The following is a 21,091-nucleotide window of genomic DNA, read 5'->3' on the forward strand; positions in this document are numbered from 1 at the left end:
CGATTTCGTTACCGCCGGCGATTTTCTTGTCGCAAAATGCTCTTGGTCTTCGTATTCTTGCGTTTCTTATATGTTTCCCTACAACTTCTTACGAACAACGTGATTCTGTCTATTATAGTTTCTTTTTTCAACGAAACTTTCTGAACACTGGTTCATTCGATTTTTAGGGAATCTGGTGATTTGATCAAACAGAAGTCGTATTTACCATTGCTCATAGGAGATTTCAATAGAAAGTTATTTCGTGGAATTTAAACTTTGTATTTGTATTAATTTTGTGGAAAGTGGATACAATTTTTAATATATAGTATTTTGATATTTTCAAAATAAATTATAATCTTAAGCTGGTTGATTTTCTTGAACAATGTTGATCTTCTTAGGTGATCAACCTTTGGGCTCGTTGATTTTGAAGATCGACTTTTGATGCGATGTGGTTCGATCTCTACTACTTGATCTCTGATTCTCTCTCGGTTGAATGTGTACGTTTGCTTGATGTTGTTTAGAAGCAGGACTTGGGCCTTTGAGCATAATTAATTGGACTTGAGTCTGGTCTTTAAATCCAATTAATTGGACTTATACCTATTTTGGGCTAATATTCAAATTATAACATCAAATTGGTTAAAATTAATTTTACTACGTATGCAACCAAAACACGTCACAAATTTAAAGAATTCCGTCATTAATTTAGCAAATGATGTAGCGCTCCGTGGTTGGTCCGAAATTTCTCCTCCAACAACCATCTAACAAACAGTTTTTTTTTCTTTTTCTTTTTCTTTTAGAAATGGTCGGTTGGATTATCTTTTTTGCTGTTCTATCCATTTCGGTCAAACTGGGTGATGTTCCCAATTTAATGGTTTTGAATCGCACTTACAGTATTTAAAGATCAAAAGTTTTGTATTAGGGTTATACTTGTGATTAGCCTCGGTAATTGGTGACAAAATGAAGTTATCTTGCGTAATAGTATATTCTTTAATTCTTCAAGAATCAACAGAAACCCACCTCGTTGTTACTAAAATTGAAATACTTCCCATAAGTTGCATCACTGTAACACCCCCACACCTTTTTAATTATTTATTATTAAAGTAAAATTTTTTCTCTTTTCAGTAATTGTCCTTAGTTGAAGAACATGTTTGAAATTCTGAATGTAAAGTATGAATGCAAGGATTTAAGTGTTGTCGTGGAATTTATTCACAATTTTTTTCAATTTTCAAATGTAATTTAAAAAGTTATGGTAGGAATTAATTATTTTTGGAAAAAGGAAAGGGATTAAATAGTATAAAGTAGGTCAACGAAAGGATTTAATTAGAAATATACTATTTTCCTTTTTTTTTTTTTATTATTATTAGTTTTTTTTTAAAAAAATAAAAAGGGCACCCCCCATCTTCCTCACAGCCGCCTCGTTCGTCCGCTGCCAGTAACGAATCCCAGCCGCTCGCATCTCTTTCTCTCTAGGCAACCCTTGCCCGTTGCTCCCGTCTCGCCAATCGGTCAAGCCGCGCCACCTCCGATCGCCGTCTCAGACCTAGCCACGCACGTGCCGCCCGTTCTCAGATTTGACTATACTGCTTCCCTCACCCTTCGCTCATGACGGTTCTCGCCAACCGGTTAAGTCACGCCGCCTCCGACCGACATCTCGGATCCAGCTCTCCCGCGTCCGCCACTCTAGCCGCTTCGCTACCAACTGACGTCGCCCTGCCACGTCGAGTCCGTTTTGGTCTTCGTCAAATCTATTGGGGTAAGGTTGTGTCGGTTCGTTTCGTTCTCTTAGCCATTATTATTGTGTTCAGTGTTATGACTCGTCTTTATCGAATTTCGTTTCAAGCTTAAGTCGTCAGGGAGTTTGGAAGTCAAAGGAGGCACCTCGTGGAAGGTGGAAATGTTTTTCTTCTTTTGAGTAAGTTCTTGATAGTTTGGACTTGGACCTGAAGTCTTACAATTATGGCTTCAACTGAAATTTGAGAGTTGTTTTGTTGGTAGGACCGCTACTTTGGATTGCCGTCATAGTTTGGTGCTCTAAAATTTTTATCTGTAGAGTATCGACTCGAGGTAAGTAATCTTATCACTGGAACTGCCCACGGGTCAGGCTCTAGTTGTATGCTAGCATGATAAGTGTATGTTATGGTAAATATTAGCATTGTTGATTAACAGTATAACTTGAGTCAAAGTATGTTTTGGCACAAATTCTGATTTATGTACATATACACCTAAGTGCTTGATCGTTAGTATGTGATAGTATGTGTTTTCATATGTCGATGTCTGATCTGCTGGCGTTGAGGCATACTTGTATGTTGTGGATTTATGATATAAGTTATACATGGATGATGTATAATATGTTAAGAATTATGGGTATGTGATGCAACCATGGTATTAAAAATTTTATGTATGCTTTAGAACCGTACAATGTTGAATCTTAGCACGTTAGGACTGTGTGAATATCCTCATTGATTAGTTAGATGCTCACTAGTTTTGTGTTTCCTTCGGGATTCACTAGTTTGTGTTTCCTTCGGGATTCACCAGTTTGTGTTTCCTTCAGATGACTGAGCGTCGTTTTAAATTCTTTGCATGCATTTATTTTAGTAACGCCCTTACCTAAGTCTTAAGGGGTCGGGTCGTTACAGTTGGTATCGGAGCCTGTGTTTTGGGTTCTGTAGACTGACTTACTATATAAGTCTAGATAGTCCCTGTGGCCAGTAACAAATTCCTCGTCATTGCCAGGTACGTTCTATTAACGAAAGTTTCCATGTGTATGCGAGGATAGTGATGTAGTGGTTTAAACGCATGATGTCTGAGAGAGGCCCAGAAATAGTTAGCTAACATACGAATTTATGATAGGACATGACACCTAAACGTAGAACAAGAAAAGTAGTTAGAGAAGAAATACCAGCAGAAAGAGAGGGGAGTAATCAAACTGCTTCGGCGGCGTCAATTTCGCCTACTACCCAAGTGGATGAAAAGGCAATGGAAGCTCGAATTAGTGAAGCTGTTGCAACTGCTCTGATGGGGAAGCTGCAGGAACTGATCCATAGCACGATGGCAGGACAGCTTGCCCAGACTCAGGCTCAGGAGGAACTAGTGCCACCCGAGCTGTTACGACAAACCTGTCTGCAGGACAAGGACACACAGAGCCTGTCTCTCGAGGCCAAACATTTAAGGGATTTCCAGAAGTATGACCCTCGCCCCTTTGATGGATCGTTAGGAGACCCCACCAAGGCAAAGCTGTGGTTGTCATCCATTGAGAAAATTTTTCGTTTTATGAGGTGCCCGGAAGAGCACAAACTGCAATGCGCAGTCTTCATGCTGACTGGTAACGCGGCAATCTGGTGGCGTTCGGCAGAAAAGATGATCGATATTGAAGGTTACCTTGCAACCTGGGAACAGTTCAAGGAACGTTTTTATGAGAAGTACTTTTCGACCAACACCCGATACAACAAGCAGGCAGAATTCTTGAACTTGAAACAGGGCGTTATGTCAGTGGAGGAGTACGAGCAAGAATTCTATAAGCTGTCTCAGTTTTCCCCTGAGATAGTGGCCACCGAGGCAGGAAGAACCGAGAGATTTATCCAGGGCCTAAGGAGTGGGTTGCGAGGGATGGTGCATGCCTTGGATCTCCAGACTTATGCCGCCGCACTGCGAGCCGCTGTGAGGATTGATGCCGACTCCCAGGGGGGAGAGGAATACAAGAGGTCACTCAGGATTGGGACCTCTGCAGGGCAGAAAAGGAAGGCTGAGCATAGGACCCTTGAACATCAGCAGAGGGGTCAGAACATAGTGCCCGTGTTGGTTACAGTTGGTATCAGAGCCCGTGTTTTGGGTTCTGTAGATTGACTTACTATGTAAGTTTAGATAGTCTCTGTGGCCAGTAACAAATTCCTCGTCATCGCCAGGTACGTTCTATTAACGAAAGTTTCCATGTGTATGTGAGGATAGTGATGTAGTGTTTTAAACGCATGATGTCTGAGAGAGGCCCAGAAATAGTTAGCTAACATACGAATTTATGATAGGACATGGCACCTAAACGCAGAACAAGGAAAGCAGTTAGAGAAGAAATACCAGCAGAAAGAGAGGGGAGTAATCAAACTGCTCCGGCGGCGTCAATTCCGCCTACGACCCAAGTGGATGAAAAGGCAATGGAAGCCCGAATTAGTGAAGCTGTTGCAACTGCTCTGATGGGGAAGCTGCAGGAACTGATCCGTAGCACGATGGTAGGACAGCTTGCTCAGACTCAGGCTCAGAAGGAACTAGTGCCACCCGAGTCGTTACGACAAACCTATCCGCAGGACAAGGACACACAGAGCCTGTCTCTCGAGGCCAAACATTTAAGGGATTTTCGGAAGTATGACCCTCGCCCCTTTGATGGATCGTTAGGAGACCCCACCAAGGCAGAGCTGTGGTTGTCATCCATTGAGAAAATTTTTCGTTTTATGAGGTGCCCGGAAGAGCACAAACTGCAATGCGCAGTCTTCATGCTGACTGGTAACGCGACAATCTGGTGGCGTTCGGCAGAAAAGATGATCGATATTGGAGGTGACCTTGCAACCTGGGAACAATTCAAGGAACGTTTTTATGAGAAGTACTTTTCGGCCAACACCCGATACAACAAGCAGGCAGAATTCTTGAACCTGAAGCAGGGCGTTATGTCAGTGGAGGAGTACGAGCAAGAATTCGATAAGCTGTCTCAGTTTGCCCCTAAGCTAGTGGCCACCGAGGCAGCAAGGATCGAAAGATTTATCCAGGGCCTGAGGAGCGGGTTGCGAGGGATGGTGCATGCCTTGGATCTCCAGACTTATGTCGCAGCACTGCGAGCCGCTGTGAGGATTGATGCCGACTCCCAGAGAGGAGAGGAATACAGGAGGTCACTCGGGATTGGGACCTCTGCAGGGCAGAAAAGGAAGGCTGAGCATAGGACTCTTGAACATCAGCAGAGGGGTTAGAACACAGTGCATGCTCCACGTCAGTGGGGACAACAGAGTACCCAGGCTGGGAATGGCAGGGAGGATAGATATGCACCACTTGCGGTAAGCAACACTAGGGACGTTGTTTAGCCGGCTCTAGGAATTGTTTTCGTTGTGGCCAGAAGGTACATATGGCAGATAGATGCCCAAGGAAGAATGCGCCTGAGCACAAAAGCCAGCCTGTAGGATCGTTCCAGGGAGGCCTGAACCGCCAGCAACAGCAGGGAAAGGTATTTTCCACCATTCGGCATGAGGCCGAGAAGTCAGGCATCGTGATGACAGGTACACTTCCCATTTTGGGACACCATGCTCTTGTTTTATTTGACTCTGGTTCTTCGCACTCGTTTATATATGCTATATTTGTGAGACACACCATGTTAGACTCAGAACTGTTGCCATTTGCATTGTCTATTTCCACTCTCTCAGGAGAGATCATGTTAGCTACAGAAAAGATAAAGGCAGGTCAGGTAGAGGTAACCAACCGCGCATTAGATGTAACCCTGATAATTTTAGATATGCGCGATTTTGATGTTATATTAGGCATGGATTGGTTAGCAGATAACCATGCCAGCATAGATTTCTCTCGTAAGGAGGTTATCTTTAAGCCTCCTACAGGAGCTAGTTTTAAGTTTAAAGAGGTTGAGACCATAGTCTTACCCAAGGTGATATCCGCATTGAAGGCCAGTAGGCTATTCGACCAAGGAGCCTGGGGCTTATGGATAGTGTGGTAGACACCAGGGAGAACGGAGTTACCTTGACTTTAGAGCCAGTAGTGAGGGATTTTCCAGATGTGTTTCCAGAAGACCTTCCCGGAGTGCCCCCGTAGCGGGAGAAAGATTTTTCCATTGAATTAGAGCCAGGCACAACCCCTATTTCGAGGGCCCCGTACAGGATGGCTCCGGCAGAGTTGAAGGAACTGAAGGTCCAATTGCAGAATTTGTTGGACAAGGGTTTCATTCGCCCTAGTGTGTCACCATGAGGTGCACCTGTTTTGTTTGTGAAAAAGAAGGATGGATCGTTACGCTTTCGATGCCCCTATATTGTATCGGGTCTTCTGTTTTTCTCAAGCTGTGAACATTGAAAGCTGCAATAGTGGTTTCCTCAGTCACATTATCCTTCATCGTCGAATTGCTTAGTCTCAATATGCGCATTAGAGAAGGGGGGAGTGTGAGGTGGATTGGCGCTTCGGTCAAGAGGCGGGATGGCCCGGAAAGCGCTGGCAACAATAGAAAGGAAGGGGTCCATGATGCAGTCTCAAGTCTCTGACGCACTTCTTGGCAGATTCACTATTCCGAAATAGTGTAAAAAGAGGTGCTTCGAATCAATACTATTTGACTCGGACCTGTTCTAAAAAAGTCGAAGTATTTCGAATTATTTGTTCGGCTGTGCATCGATTACAGAGAGCTGAACAAGGTGACTGTCAAGAACAAATATCCCCTTCCCGGGATCGATGACTTGCTTGACCAGTTACAGGGAGCTACGGTATTCTCTAAGATTGACCTCCGGTCAGGGTACCACCAGCTGAGGATAAAGGACAGTGACATACCCAAGACAGCCTTTCGTTCGAGGTATGGACATTATGAGTTCATAGTGATGTCATTCGGCCTAACGAATGAACCAACAGTGTTCATGGATCTGATGAATAGGGTGTTCAAGGAATTCCTCGACACCTTCGTGATTGTTTTTATTGATGATATTTTGATTTATTCCAAGACAGAGGCCGAGCATGGGGAGCATTTGCGGAGAGTTTTAGAGACATTGAGGGCCAATAAGCTATATGCTAAGTTTTCTAAATGTGAATTTTGGTTGAAGCAGGTGTCCTTTCTAGGACGTGTGGTATCCAAGGAAGGTGTCTCAGTGGATCCTGCAAAGGTGGAGGCAGTTATGGGTTGGGATCATCCAACCACGGTCAGTGAGGTGCACAGCTTCCTGGGGTTAGCAGGCTACTACAGATGGTTCGTGAAGGATTTCTCTCGCATAGCCGCCCCATTAACTCAGTTGACTCAGAATGGGGCAACATTTATTTGGAATGAGGCTTGTGAAAGCAGTTTTCAGGACCTCAAGCAGAGATTGGTTTCAGCCCCAGTTCTCACAGTACCAGACGGATCAGGTGGTTTCATCATTTTCAGTGATACATCCAAGAAGGGGTTGGGATGCGTATTGATGCAGCAGAGTAGAGTAGTTGCTTACACTTCACGTCAGCTGAAGAAGCACGAACAGAATTATCCCACGCATGACTTGGAGTTAGCAACGGTGGTTTTTGCCCTTAAGTTTTGGAGACAGTACTTGTATGGAGAAAAGATACAGATCTTCACCGACCACAAGAGTTTGAAGTATCTTTTCACTCAGAAGGAGCTAAACATGAGGCAACGAAGGTAGTTGGAACTAGTAAAGGATTATGACTGTGAAATTTTGTACCACTCGGGGAAAGCAAACGTAGTGGCAGATGCTTTAAGAAAAAAGGTGGCCCATTCTGCAGCTCTCATCACCGGACAGACTCACCTATCCAGGGAACTGGAGAGGGCAGAAATTGCAGTAGTAGTGGGGAAGGTCGCGACACAGTTAGCACAGTTGTCGGTACAGCCAAGCCTAAGGCAGAAGATTATTGATGCGCAGTGAGACGACCCTTACTTGGAGGAGAGAGTTCGTAGAGTGGAGTCAGGCCAGGATAGAGAATTCTCTGTGTTAGCAGAAGGCGGCCTCCTTTATCAGGGGCGTTTGTGCGTGCCGGTGGTTAGTGACATTAAGGATGTGCAGTTGTCAAAGGCTCATAGTTCCCTATTCTCGATCCACCCCAGCAGCACCAAGATGTACCAGGATCTGAAACGTTACTATTGGTGGAATGATATGAAAAGAGAGGTTGCGGAGTTCGTCAGTAAGTGTTTGGTGTGCCAGCAGGTGAAAGCCCTGAGGCAGAGGCCAGTAGGCTTGTTACAATCGTTAAATGTACCAAAATGGAAGTGGGAGCATGTGTCTATGGACTTCATCGTGGGGTTGCCTCGAACAGTTAAAGGTTTCACTGTGATATGGGTCGTTGTAGACAGACTTACGAAGCTAGCACATTTCATACCTGGAAAGTCCACCTTTTCAGTGAATAAGTGGGCACAGATATACATGAAGGAAGTGGTAAGATTGCATGGAGTACTCGTGTCCATTATGTCGGAAAGAGACCCTCGTTTCACGTCTAACTTCTGGAAGAGTCTCTAGGCTGCATTGAGAACCCGGTTAAACTTCAGTACAGCGTTTCACCCTCAGACTGATGGGCAGACAGAGAGATTGAATCAGATACTGGAAGACATGTTGTGTGCCTGTGCCATAGAGTTTTCCGGAAGTTGGGATGCTCACTTGCACTTAATGGAGTTTGCGTACAATAACAGCTACCAGTCCACTATTGGGATGTCACCCTTTGAAGCCCTATATGGGAAGAGTTGCAGATCCCCTGTGTATTGGGATGAGGTAGAAGAGAGGAGATTGTTAGGACCTGAATTGGTGCAGACCACAAATGAGGCCATACAGAAGATCAGGGCTCGTATGCAGACAGCCCAGAGCAGACAGAAGAGCTATGCCGATGTAAGACATAAGAACCTGGAATTTGAGACCGGGGTGAAAGTGTTCTTAAAGGTGGCACCCATGAAGGGTATTCTGAGGTTTGGCAGGAAGGGAAAGTTGAGTCCGAGATTCATTGGACCTTTCGAGGTCCTGGAACGAGTTGGCCCTGTAGCTTACCATTTGACTTTGCCCTCAACATTGTCTTCAGTTCATAATGTCTTCCATGTTTCGATGCTAAGGAAGTACGTGGTAGACCCATCCTATGTAGTTGACTACGAGCCCTTGCAGTTAAATGATAACTTGAGCTACGAGAAGAGGCCCATAGAGATTCTTGCCAGAGAAGTAAAGACATTGTGCTGTCGGGAAATTACTTTTGTGAAAGTTCTGTGGCAGAACCACCAGTTTAGGGAAGCCACCTGGGAGCGAGAGGATGAGATGAAGGCCCAGTACCCGGAGCTATTTCAAGGATGAACTTTCGAGGACGAAAGTTCTTTGAGGGGGGAAGAATGTAACACCCCACACCTTTTTATTTATTTATTATTAATGTAAAACTTTTTCCCTTTTCAATAATTGTCCTTAGTTGAAGGGCATGTTTGAAATTCTGAATGTAAAGTATGAATGCAAGGATTTAAGTGTTGTCTTGGAATTTATTCACAATTTTTTTCAATTTTCAAATGCAATTTAAAAAGTTATGGCAGGAATTAATTATTTTTGGAAAAAGGAAAGTGATTAAATAGTATAAAGTGGGTCAAGGAAAAGATTTAATTAGAAATATACTATTTTCCTTTTTTATTATTATTATTACTATTATTATTATTATTACTATTAGTTTTTAAAAAATAAAAAATAAAAAGGGCACCCCCCATCTTCCTCACAGCCGCTCCTCACAGTCGCCTCGCTCGTCCGCCGCTAGTCACGAATCCCAGCCGCTCGCATCTCTTTCTCTCTCGGTAACCCTCACCCGTCGCTCTCGTCTCGCCAACCGGTCAAGCCGCGCCACCTCTGATCGTCGTCTTAGACCTAGCCGCGCGTGTGCCGCCCATTCTTAGATTTGACCGCACTGCTTTCCTCGCCCTTCGCTCACGACGGTTCTCGCCAACCGGTCAAGTCACGCCGCCTCCGACCAACGTCTCGGATCCAGCTCCCCTGCGTCCGCCACCCTAGCCGTTTCGTTACCGATTGACGTTGCCCTGCCACGTCGGGTCTGTTTTGGTCTTTGTCAGATTTATTGGGGTAAGGTTGTGTCGGTTCGTTTCGTTCTCTTGGCCATTATTATTGTGTTCAGTTTTATGACTCGTCTTTATTGAATTTCGTTTCAAGCTTAAGTCGTCAGGGAGTTTAGAAGTCAAAGGAGGCACCATCGTGGAAGGTGGAAGTGTTTTTCTTCCTTTGAGTAAGTTCTTGATAGTTTGGACTTGGACCTAAAGTCTTACAATTATGGCTTCAACTGAAATTTGAGAGTTGTTTTGTTGGTAGGACCGCTACTTTGGATTGCCGTCATAGTTTGGTGCTCTAAAATTTTTATCTGTAGAGTATCGACTCGAGGTAAGTAATCTTATCACTGGAACTGCCCACGGGTCAGGCTCTAGTTGTATGCTAGCATGATAAGTGTATGTTATGGTAAATATTAGCATTGTTGATTAACAGTATAACTTGAGTCAAAGTATGTTTTGGCACAAATTCTGATTTATGTACATATACACCTAAGTGCTTGATCGTTAGTATGTGATAGTATGTGTTTTCATATGTCGATGTCTGATCTGCTGGCGTTGAGGCATACTTGTATGTTGTGGATTTATGATATAAGTTATACATGGATGATGTATAATATGTTAAGAATTATGGGTATGTGATGCAACCATGGTATTAAAAATTTTATGTATGCTTTAGAACCGTACAATGTTGAATCTTAGCACGTTAGGACTGTGTGAATATCCTCATTGATTAGTTAGATGCTCACTAGTTTTGTGTTTCCTTCGGGATTCACTAGTTTGTGTTTCCTTCGGGATTCACCAGTTTTGTGTTTCCTTCGGGATTCACCAGTTTTTTGTTTCCTTCGGGATTCACCAGTTTTGTGGGCATACTTAACTACAATAGGATAGGACTCAGTCTCTTATATGTTACATGTATTTATGTGCCATATGTGGGTATCTAGAGGACATAGATGTCTAGCCTGACCCTAGTGGTGGGGTTACTTACTGAGTATTTTATACTCATTCTTTCTTATGTTGATGTTTCAGGTAAGGGTAGAGATGCACCGGCGATGGCGCAGCGGAATTCATGATCGAGCCACTGGGACTAGTCTTTATGCTTCTGCATCATGAGATTTAAAGTTTTTTTTTTTTTTGTTTTTTTTTGTTTCCCTAAACGTTTAGTTTTGATGTTTGAAACTTATTATTAAGAATTGTTTTTCATGTGTACTTATTAACCTTTATGATTTATGGGTACCCTATTATTGCTTTTAACACTTGCATTTAATAAATGTCTTTTGAACTTCTCTTGATTTTAATTAGCATTTATTTCAAATGACTGAGCGTCGTTTTAAATTCTTTGCATGCATTTATTTTAGTAACGGCCTTACCTAAGTCCTAAGGGGTCGGGTTGTTACATCCACACTAGCCAAGAACTCATTATTGGTTGCTAGATTGTTCCGTTTCATTCGAATTAGCAAGAACCTTTTCTTTTCTTAAACGTGACTGGAGTTAGAGATGATGAAATAGAAGACTATTAATTCATCTTAACTTGAATTCTTAGTAGAACACTAAATTTTGAAGATGTTTTTTTTTCTGAAGAAAAACAATATTATATAGAGAGTGGCCACTAATCTTGTGCTTCTTTTCAGTTCCTTGTCTGCGAAGGGCTTTCTCTTATGAAGAAGAATATGTGATTGCTGGTAGTGATGGTGAGGATGATGATTGGCTCGGATTCATGGGGATCCAAGTGTTCTGCTACATAAATTTATCATGTTTCACATCTGTGCTGATTTCTTCTAATTTTTCCATCTTAAATACATTTTAAAATTGTTGTTCTATTTTTTTCCTTCCATAAACAGAGTCTAAGGATGGAGATAACTTGCTTTCAACCAAAGAATTGCTGGAACTGGACACGAAGAATCCTATTACGGTAATTCATTCATACTTTGGTGTTGATAAAAATCCATATATGGAAAAATCTATCAAATTCCATCCTGTAAGTTTGTAATTGCAATGCAACCATTGATATGCAAGGGATGCTTATTAAGTATCTGAGATTGTCATCTAAATATGTATACACAGGCAGCTCAGGAATCAACTCATCTTGTAGTCCATGATTCTGAAGATAGCATATGCCCAAGAACTTATGACATAAGCATCAGGTGAGATCATTTTTTAATGTCTTAGGTCCTTTGTTGATAATTAATTATATACTTTACTGGACATTATACTATTGTAGAAGAATCTGTTCTATATGATAACCTCTTGTCATATTAACAGTATTAGTCAGAGGGTTCATCTGAAGAAGTTTTTATATGGTGTCTGTTGATCTGACCATCTCCTGTTGTTCCAGGATGACAATGATCTTCAAACCTTCCATTTTTGACTCACTGGATATCAGGAGGTTTGCACTTAAATCTGTCGGGGTTTTGCTGTGTATTACTATAATTCAATTGTTGTGATAGTTTGGTGGCTTGTATTTCAAGTCTATTAGGAACTCTTAGGGGCTGTTTAGGCTCCCAACTTAAAAGTTGGTGGGTGGGTAATTATAACCCACTCAATGTTTAGGATTTCAAATCTTTCTTTATTACAGTGTCTACTATCTTTTACCCATCCCCTCTTTTCCATAGACTATTGTAATCTACAGACTATATTAACCACCGACTATAATAACTAACTCGGTGCTCCAAAGATATATATAATCACGATAAGGATAAACGCACAATATTCTCTTAACCGATATATGTAATCACGGTAAGGATAAACGCACAATATTCTCTTAACCGTTGACAGAAGCTATCTCAAAAAAAAGAGTTTCTTACTACAAGAATTTTGGGCTTTAATATCGGTTGGAAAAAGTGAAACCGGATGTATAATGTCGGTTAAAAGAAAGCGAATCTTTAATGTCGGTTTTAAACCAACATTGAAGATAGGCTACAATGTCGGTTTAAAACTGACATTAAAGATCCATATTTTTTAATTATATATATTGAAAGGATTAGGGTTACAATGAAAAGAAATTAAATTTATTTCTTCCTCACGCGTACAAAGTCCCACCACACAATCTTCTTCTTCGTTTTCCATAGCCTTACACCCAGTTACTCATCTTTTTCTCTCCGACCACCTCCAATACCGACGACCGCTGCACAAGGAATCGCTGCTTGCCGCCATCCATGTCGTCTTAAGCTCGACATCGCTGGTAGCTGCTCGCCATCGATCTCGTTCGGATTCACACCTTTTCCTCTTGCAGCGATGCTACCGAGATTGTCCTCACAGTGTGGAAAAAATCTATGTTGTCGAACTGCGAGGGGTTTACCGTGTTTAACATCGACAGTAATTTGGTTTATAGAGTGGACAACTATTCGGCAGGCAATAAGAGCGAGATCCTTCTTATGGACGCCGCCGACAACCCTCTGTTCACAATCCGTCGCAAGGTACGTACTATATATATATATGCTCTAGTTCTATTTTAATTAACTCTTGGTTAGTAATATATTAAAAATAGTACATATAGAGTTTGAGCCTAGTCGATAGTTGGGTGGTTTACGAGGGTGAAACAGGTGTGAATCCCCACGGTTCTGTGCGAGGAAGCAGATGAATCTAATATTAGTTCTTGAGATATTTATTAATTTATTACTTGACAAATTTCATCATAGAATAGAGAAAAGAATAGCAAGTTTTGCATTCATTCCTTTTGGTAAGTTTGTATAAATATAGTTGTCATACTTCATGTAATTTCTTTTAGTATAATTCATTTATTTTTTAATTATTCTTGATTTTATATACTTAAGCAAGCATGTCTTCTTTACAGATTTTTTGGGATAGTAATGACACTCCAAAGTAGACAACCAGCTTTCTCAATCTTTAGTTAATTTTTTGTGTTTGTTGAAAGTTAAGTTGTATATACAAAAGCAATTAAGATTTTATTTTGGGAATTTTTTGATATGTAAGCAACCAACTACTGCTTTGTAAGTATAAATTTTGTTATTCTCTGTGGGAGCTAACTATCATTCGTACTTTGTGAGCAAGACTTAGATTTAAATTTTTGTGTTTGTTGAGATCTTAATATATAAAAACAATTCTTGTTTGTGGATAAATTATTATAATGTTGTTTTGAACTTTTTTACCGACAATAAAAATGGATTCGACAACGAAATTTTAAAAAGGACAATAATTGAAAAAAAAACATATGGATTATGGGCTTCAATGTCGGTTTAAAACCGACATTAAAGTGTTTTAATGTCGGTTGGCAACTAACATTAAAGATAATGTTATAAAAAGTCTTTAATATCAGTTTTAAACCAACATTAAAGAGGGTGTACAATATCGGTTTAAAACCGACATTAAAGACCTTTTATAACACTATCTTTAATGTTGGTTGTCAACGACATTAAAACTCTTTAATGTCGGTTTTAAACCGACATTAATGTTGGTTGCTATACCTTGTCCCATGTTAGATTTTATCACAGTTATCCTTCACTATCAATATTCCTTTTACACATTTTGGCCATAATTTCAGTTTACTTTCCTCCATGATAAATATAATACACAGTTGTGGAAAGAAAATTATTTTGTTGGCGATTACATTTAGAACATTCAATATTTTGGCCATCTGATTATAAATACTTTTGCATAATTGATGAAATGTTTGTTCATGTTCTTATATCTGCAAGTTAATTGCAAACTACATGTTACCATACTTTCTCATCTTTTTAGTCATTTCTTTTATTAATGTATTTTGGCAGGATGGGATGCCCTTGCAACCAGAACTAATTCTTGAAGATGTCAGGAAGAATCATGCAGGCAAAACAGTAAGATAGAGCTGGCAACAGTTCTGTAGTTTCATAAACCACACTTGAGGCTGATTAGTATTGGGATAGGAATGGTATTAGAGGGATATTAAAGGTATAATAGTAATTAGTTAAAGAGTTTGTTAGACTTGTTGGTTATAAATAGAATAAGGAGGGAGGTAGACAATATTTTGGAGTATGAATTAGGGCTTTAGAGTATCTTAAGATTGCGAGGGTCCAAATACCTCAAACACTTGATTTATTTTGTGATTCTGTTATTGTTTATCTTTCAATATTTTTGGGTTCTATCATATTTGCCTCCAATTTTCTGTTGTTTGGATTAGATTCAAACTGTGACTACTGACAGAACGTTTTCCTTTTAACATATGTTCATAACCAGAAAAGATAACATAGAAAGAGTTCTTCAATACTGGACCCCAATTAAGATAAGAGGGAGAAGTTGAGCAAATAAATAAGATAAGATGGATCTTACCAAATAAAACCCATTCACCTTGCTAAATTCCACACATCCCACACATCCAAGATGGAGCTGCAGTGAAGAAAATGGTCGAATACCAAATGTCGCATTGGAATGTGCCTGAAGTCGAGAAGAAATTTCACCTTGCTCAATCATATATGGCCATTTTTTTCCTCCTGTTACCTGATTTCTTGATTTTGAACTTTGTAGCCATCAATTTAAGCAAGCCCATCTATCTTACAAACCGATATTCATAAGAAAACTGAAGAAGAAGCCGTTAGAATTGAAAGGATATGTTAATTTTATTATACTTCTGCAGGTTCCTTTATCTATTTCTGGAATTCGTTGCTTCGGTATTTCCAACTATTAAATATGATTGAACTTTGATTTGGAAAGCAACAGTGACTAATAAAGGTAAATGCGGGAATTTGAAAGTTTAAAAAGGATTACTCCAGTATAGAACTTTGACCATGTTTGGTAACCATTTGATTTTTTATTTTTGTTTTAAAGAAAATTAACCTGATAACAATATTTCCACCTCAAAATTTCTTCATTTGTTATCTATTTTTTACCAATGGTTTAAAAAACAAAGTCAAAATTTGAATACTAGAAAAAGTAGTTTTTAAAAATTGTTTTTGTTTTTGGAATTTGGCTAAGAATTCAATCATTATACTTAAAGGAAGATGCAAATCGTTATAAGAAATGAGGAAGAAATAGGCTTAATTTTCAAAAAAACAAAAACAAAAAATGAAATGATTAACAAATGGGGCCAATATTCTTCGATTTCTTTTTTCCCTCATTCAGCTCAATATTTTGATCAATTCAACCCAACTGTAAGTTTAAATTTTAGAATATCGAATCGATCCATATTTATCGGTTGGTTTGGTCGATTTTTATGCTTCTAACTTGCTATCATGTTGCTTTGTATAGAGTGAACTTAGGTTGAGTTTGATTGTTTTTCCTTTATCTTCTATCGGTGGTTTCACAGAAGGAACATTCAGAAATTTCCATGGTGACTGGAAAACCAATTTTCTTCATTCATTCTGTAAATACTATGACTTTAGCCTCTGTATATTCCTGCTCAATAAAGATGAACATCACAAAACAAATTCCACCTGGCATTATCATGTGTTTGCTTGAAAATTCATTTTTGGAAAACAAATTACTCAAGAAAACATCACAAAACACAAACAAATAACCTTCCCAATCTAGTAACTGACTCCTCCTGACATGATCATGTATTTTCCAAGTAAATTCGTTTACATCCAATATGCAAGTTGAGAAAACAATTGACAAGTTCGAGGAAACAATTCCAGTACCCATTAGCCCGCCGAATGTGCACATGTCGACAATATCCTATTAGACGTGCTTTGAGACATGCTAACAATGGGTACAATCTCAACTTCCTGTCAATTCATGTTATCAAGGTAAAACAATCATTCTAACAAAACAACATAATCCAATCAATAATGGAATTAATACCCCAGAAGCTAGGAAGACACATTTCCCAATTATGCCCATTTCCAAACCTTACATATATAAGCATAATAGCATACATAAACAAAATTCATAAAATATAAAAGTAGGAACTACTCAAAATCTTTGTTGTGATTTTTCCTACAGTTTTCCCGAACAGCTCCTGATCTCATTTTCTCGAATTCTACTTAATTCAAGGAAATTCTAAATAAGCCCAGTTTCTCGAATAAATCAATTTTGGTTTTAAAAATTATCCTCAAACTAAATATTTTGACTTACCCACTTTAACTTACTCAAAAATAAGTTTAACTTCCAGGAATACAGCTTTTTAGGTGAATTGTGTAAGCTGATGGGCGGTGTGGGTAGTCAGTGTGCAGGACGGTCGCAAAGTTGTGCGCAGGTGGATGACACTCCTCGCACAGGCATGCGTGGGCGAGCTCGTGCACGAGGGTGTTGGGGTTTGTGCTCTAAAGTCTCGTGTCCAGTAGTTTGTAAACAACTTTGTACGAACACTTGTGATGTATAATATAAATGATATTTACTTCACTACTTGACTTTGCACATTTAGATTTTTACCACAAACCAATAAACATAAAATCCCTGGTTATCTATATGTGACTCAAGTATGTATGTGGTGACATACAAGTAGATCATGTCTTGAGTGATAACCAAAATGGTCTGTAGTATATGGATATAGGAGGGAAACCTTATCCTGGTAACGCTACGGATGTGGCTCGCTTTGTGGAATGGTCACAAGTTTTGTGACTTGTTACAGATGGTTTGATCCTAATCATTCGTGTAGGGGACATGCGAGCGGGGGCGTCCTATACAAAGAGTTTGTATAAGACCTGACCACGAAGTGTTAACGTCTCGTTATATAACACCGTTCATGACTGAGACTTCATTTCACTAGAATGACCATAGGTAACATGACCTCAATCCTGAGTGAGTTGGGAACTCTTGCCATTGAGGGCGGTCCTTTGATTTGCATAGGTGCGAGTGGCCAGAATGCCAATTCAAACCTACCATTTTGGGGATTCGTCTGATTTAGGAGCTGGGAACTCAGCTACACAAATTGGAATTCACTTCTTCCACGAGGCAGAGGCAAGTAGATAGATAGCTCCCTTAAGGGCTGATTCCAGGGCTTGAATAATGTGACACCACGCACATTCTCATGTCCCGAGAGATGTTCACACATAGTAGGACTATGTTGTATTGTTCATTAGAGGGATCAGTGGTACTTAAGGAGGAATATGTAATTACAGGGGCAAAACGGTAAATTGACTTACTGTAATCACGAGCATCTGTGAAGGGTCATCGTACTGATGATTGGTTATATCCAATGGACATAGAAATATATCTATGGCAAGAAGAGTTCAACTGTCGGTCTTTAGTGGAATGTCTGGCAGTTAACGGATGGTGGATATCGTGACTAAGGAGTTTAGTCAGCTATTCACGTTCCGTTGGAGCTTCGAGCCATAGGTCCATAAGGTCCCCTTGGTAGCTTAGATACAAGTTGAGAGTAAGTTTTTTGGTCAATTTGAAATGTTCAAATTGACAAGAGAGAGTTCGATTATATATAATATAATTGAACGAGTTAATTAAATCTGATATAATTAAATTTATGTATGAGATACATTAATTTGGAGGAAATTGAGTATAAATATGATTTATATCTAGTAGAGGAAAAATATTATAATTAATATATGATATTAATTTATAAGTTATGGATGTGATAAGATCACATTCATTGGAAGTTATAAAGGAAATGGGAAGGCACCTCTTCGTTTAACATAACGAATGAGTACATTATAAATAGCAAATGGTGTGTTGATCTCGAGGTGCGTGGGTATTATGAAAAAGATAGTGTCATTGTTTAGAAAATCAGTGCCTATATGATAGGGACTGCACGATCGCTTACATATACGATATTGTTAAGCGACCGCATAGCAATTACACCGTCATGCACTATTATCTAAACGATCGTTTACCTTTTTACTAAGCGATCGTTTAGCTCTCAGTATTTACTAAACGATCGTATAGACGATCGCTTAGTTTTTCCTATGCGATCGCTTTGGACGACTGCTCACCCTTTTCCTACACGATCGTTTACCTTTTCCTATACGATCGTATAGAAGATCGCTTACTTTGACTACACGATCATATACTTCACCTAAACGATCAAGCATATTGTCTATGCAATAAACGACCGCATCTCCCACTTGTTTGATCGTTGTATACAATTTTTCTTCCTCCTTCGCTCTACCAAATTTGAACAAAGCCCACATTTTGGATTCTCACTCCAAGAATACTGAGGGCTCTAAGTGGTGTTGTCTTCTCTGATTCCTTCTGTCCGAGTGGTGACTGTTCGAGGTAGACGGTTGGGCTTCAAACTCGCTGTGAAGAAGAAATCTTCATCTGGTATGATTTCTTGATCCCTTTAGCATTATGAAAGTATGTTTGAATGTATATGCGGTAATTCTGTCACAATGAATTGGAAAGATTCGCTTTTGCTCGTAGGTACTCTTGAATAAGAGTTCCTTCAATGATGCTTGTGTATCGCTTAACGCACGCGCCTGGTCGATCGTTTAAGTCAGCAAGCTTTATCGCTTAGTAACGTAAGGTAAATCGTTTATCTAACACCGCGTTAAGTGATCGCATAGACGATCATTCTGGTCAAGAAGCTTCATCACTTTAGTAACTGACTAAATGATCGTTTAGTAATGCAAGATAAATCACTTACCTGACGCCGCGTTAAGTGATCGCATAGACGATCGTTTTGGTCAGCAAGCTTCATCGCTTAGTAACTGACTAAACGATCGCTTAATAACGTAAGGTAAATCATTTACCTGGTTGCACGCATCGGTTAGACGATGAGATGCTCGTGTATTGTTTAATGCACGCGCGTACTGGACATCGTTTAGGTCAGTAAACTTCATCGTTTAGTAAATGACTAAACGATCGCTTAGTAACGCAAGGTAAATCGTTTACCTGTCGTCGTGCTGCGCGATCGCATAGATGATCAGGCTTCGCAGCCTCGTCGTCGTCTATGCGATCGTTTAATTATGCTCCTATCGTCTGGTGCGCGCTGAACGATCGTCTACCTACGGCATTTACTACACGATGGAGTCCTCCTGGTGGTTCAAGACCCGGTTCGCCTGTGAACCGATTTGCTTGATGAAAAATGTAATAAATAGGGTTATTTCATTCCGGTTTTGTAAAAGCTCATCCCGGTCCATAAATCCTTTATTTTTTACATGCGATGTATGTTTTTAATATGTCATATGGTATACGCATATAGATTAACCCCACCTTAGGTCATGCATATTTTCCTTATTATAAGTGTTATAATTTAGAGAAGCATGTTTTAACTTACATATATGCATGTTCATGCATCATATAATATAAGGGTTATATTTATGTATGCTTTATTTATTTATTTTTACGTTATATTTATAAGTGTTATAAATACTTCATTACGTGGGATGAGTGTTTTAGTTATTTATTTTATAAATGGTTATAAAATGAAATTAGAACTAAAATAATTAGTAAAAGATCAATATGTAGCAACTCTATCTATAGTAGACCTTTTGTCGAAGGCTGGTTCTGTCTAGGCTGGGGTATTTAAGATGACGGTAACGAAACACCCCTACCTGGGGAACCTACCTGGAAAGGTGATATAGATAGATTTGATGCATGAAAACTAAGGCCAGTCCATTAAAGAGTTTAATGTGACTACTTGGATTTTTTTATTTCAAAGACAAAAGTTGTTTTTAGCAAACTTTATAAATGACTTAGATCATAATCAGTAGCCGGATTGTCTAGGTTAATAAACCCCTAGGTAGAACATTCAATGGGAGGTTTTTGGGGCATTTGATGTTTCATTTTCACCTCTCGTGTTTCTCCCTCATAGTCCACACCGTGAGATCTACCCTCAGCCTCGAGGCACCTTTGGCGTGTCCCCCAACGGATGGTGTTTGGGTAGGTCAATGTCAAAGTGGATGGAGAGAGTGTTCATAGTAAGTGGGAGCGGGAAGTGCGACAGCATATCCCTCGGTCTCCCTCGTTGGATTGAATAAAGTTTATGTGCATCGCCTCGTGGCACCCTAGGAGTGTCCCCCTATAGGATGGCTATTTTGCACGTTTCTTTATTTGATCTTCTGTAAGAGGATAAGGTTACTTAGTCTCTTGTCCTAATCTGTCTTTTCCCTACGGTGAGTGATGCGTTGTGAATATGATGAAATAATGGTATATATTGCGATGGTGGTGTATGCGTTGTGCATGCAAGTTTTCCTAGCGAGATCCAAGTATAAATCCTACTAGGTTGCCTGGTAGCCCAAGGTCGAACATAGGGACTATGGAGACAGTATGCGACTGTGATTTTAGATTTCTTTGCGATGAACAAATAAAACAATGAGTGGGTTGGTATGTTTGTTTAAGGTATAGATTCTATGCAATAGAATTGAGAAAATAGTTAATAACAACGAAAGTTACAATGAGTATGCTGGGGAATGGGTTGAGAAGGGATTAAGCTAACACTTCCTAAAATTGCGTTCATGTTATGCGATCATGCTATACACATACAATAGCAAGTCATCTCTCAATGCAAATGCTATAGCTCCTAGTTTTAGGACGCATGCGATTTATGCGATGATG

The 21,091-nt window shown here is 39.9% G+C and overlaps 1 protein-coding gene across 1 annotated transcript; it reads left to right on the forward strand.

Moving 5' to 3' along the window:
• The first annotated feature begins 2,832 nt into the window (after positions 1–2,832).
• LOC150038616 (uncharacterized) lies at positions 2,833–8,969 on the forward strand. The gene is given in 9 exon segments (XM_090313838.1): positions 2,833–3,783; positions 3,999–4,923; positions 5,088–5,651; positions 5,654–5,970; positions 6,330–7,324; positions 7,429–7,543; positions 7,662–8,075; positions 8,157–8,596; positions 8,738–8,969. Coding segments are annotated over 9 exon segments (4,953 nt in total).
• The last annotated feature ends 12,122 nt before the right edge of the window (positions 8,970–21,091 follow it).

Source organism: Benincasa hispida, chromosome 1, assembly GCF_027475165.1.
Source record: "Benincasa hispida cultivar pf3 chromosome 1, pf3_genome.v1.1, whole genome shotgun sequence".
In the NCBI taxonomy this organism is placed as follows: domain Eukaryota; kingdom Viridiplantae; phylum Streptophyta; class Magnoliopsida; order Cucurbitales; family Cucurbitaceae; genus Benincasa; species Benincasa hispida.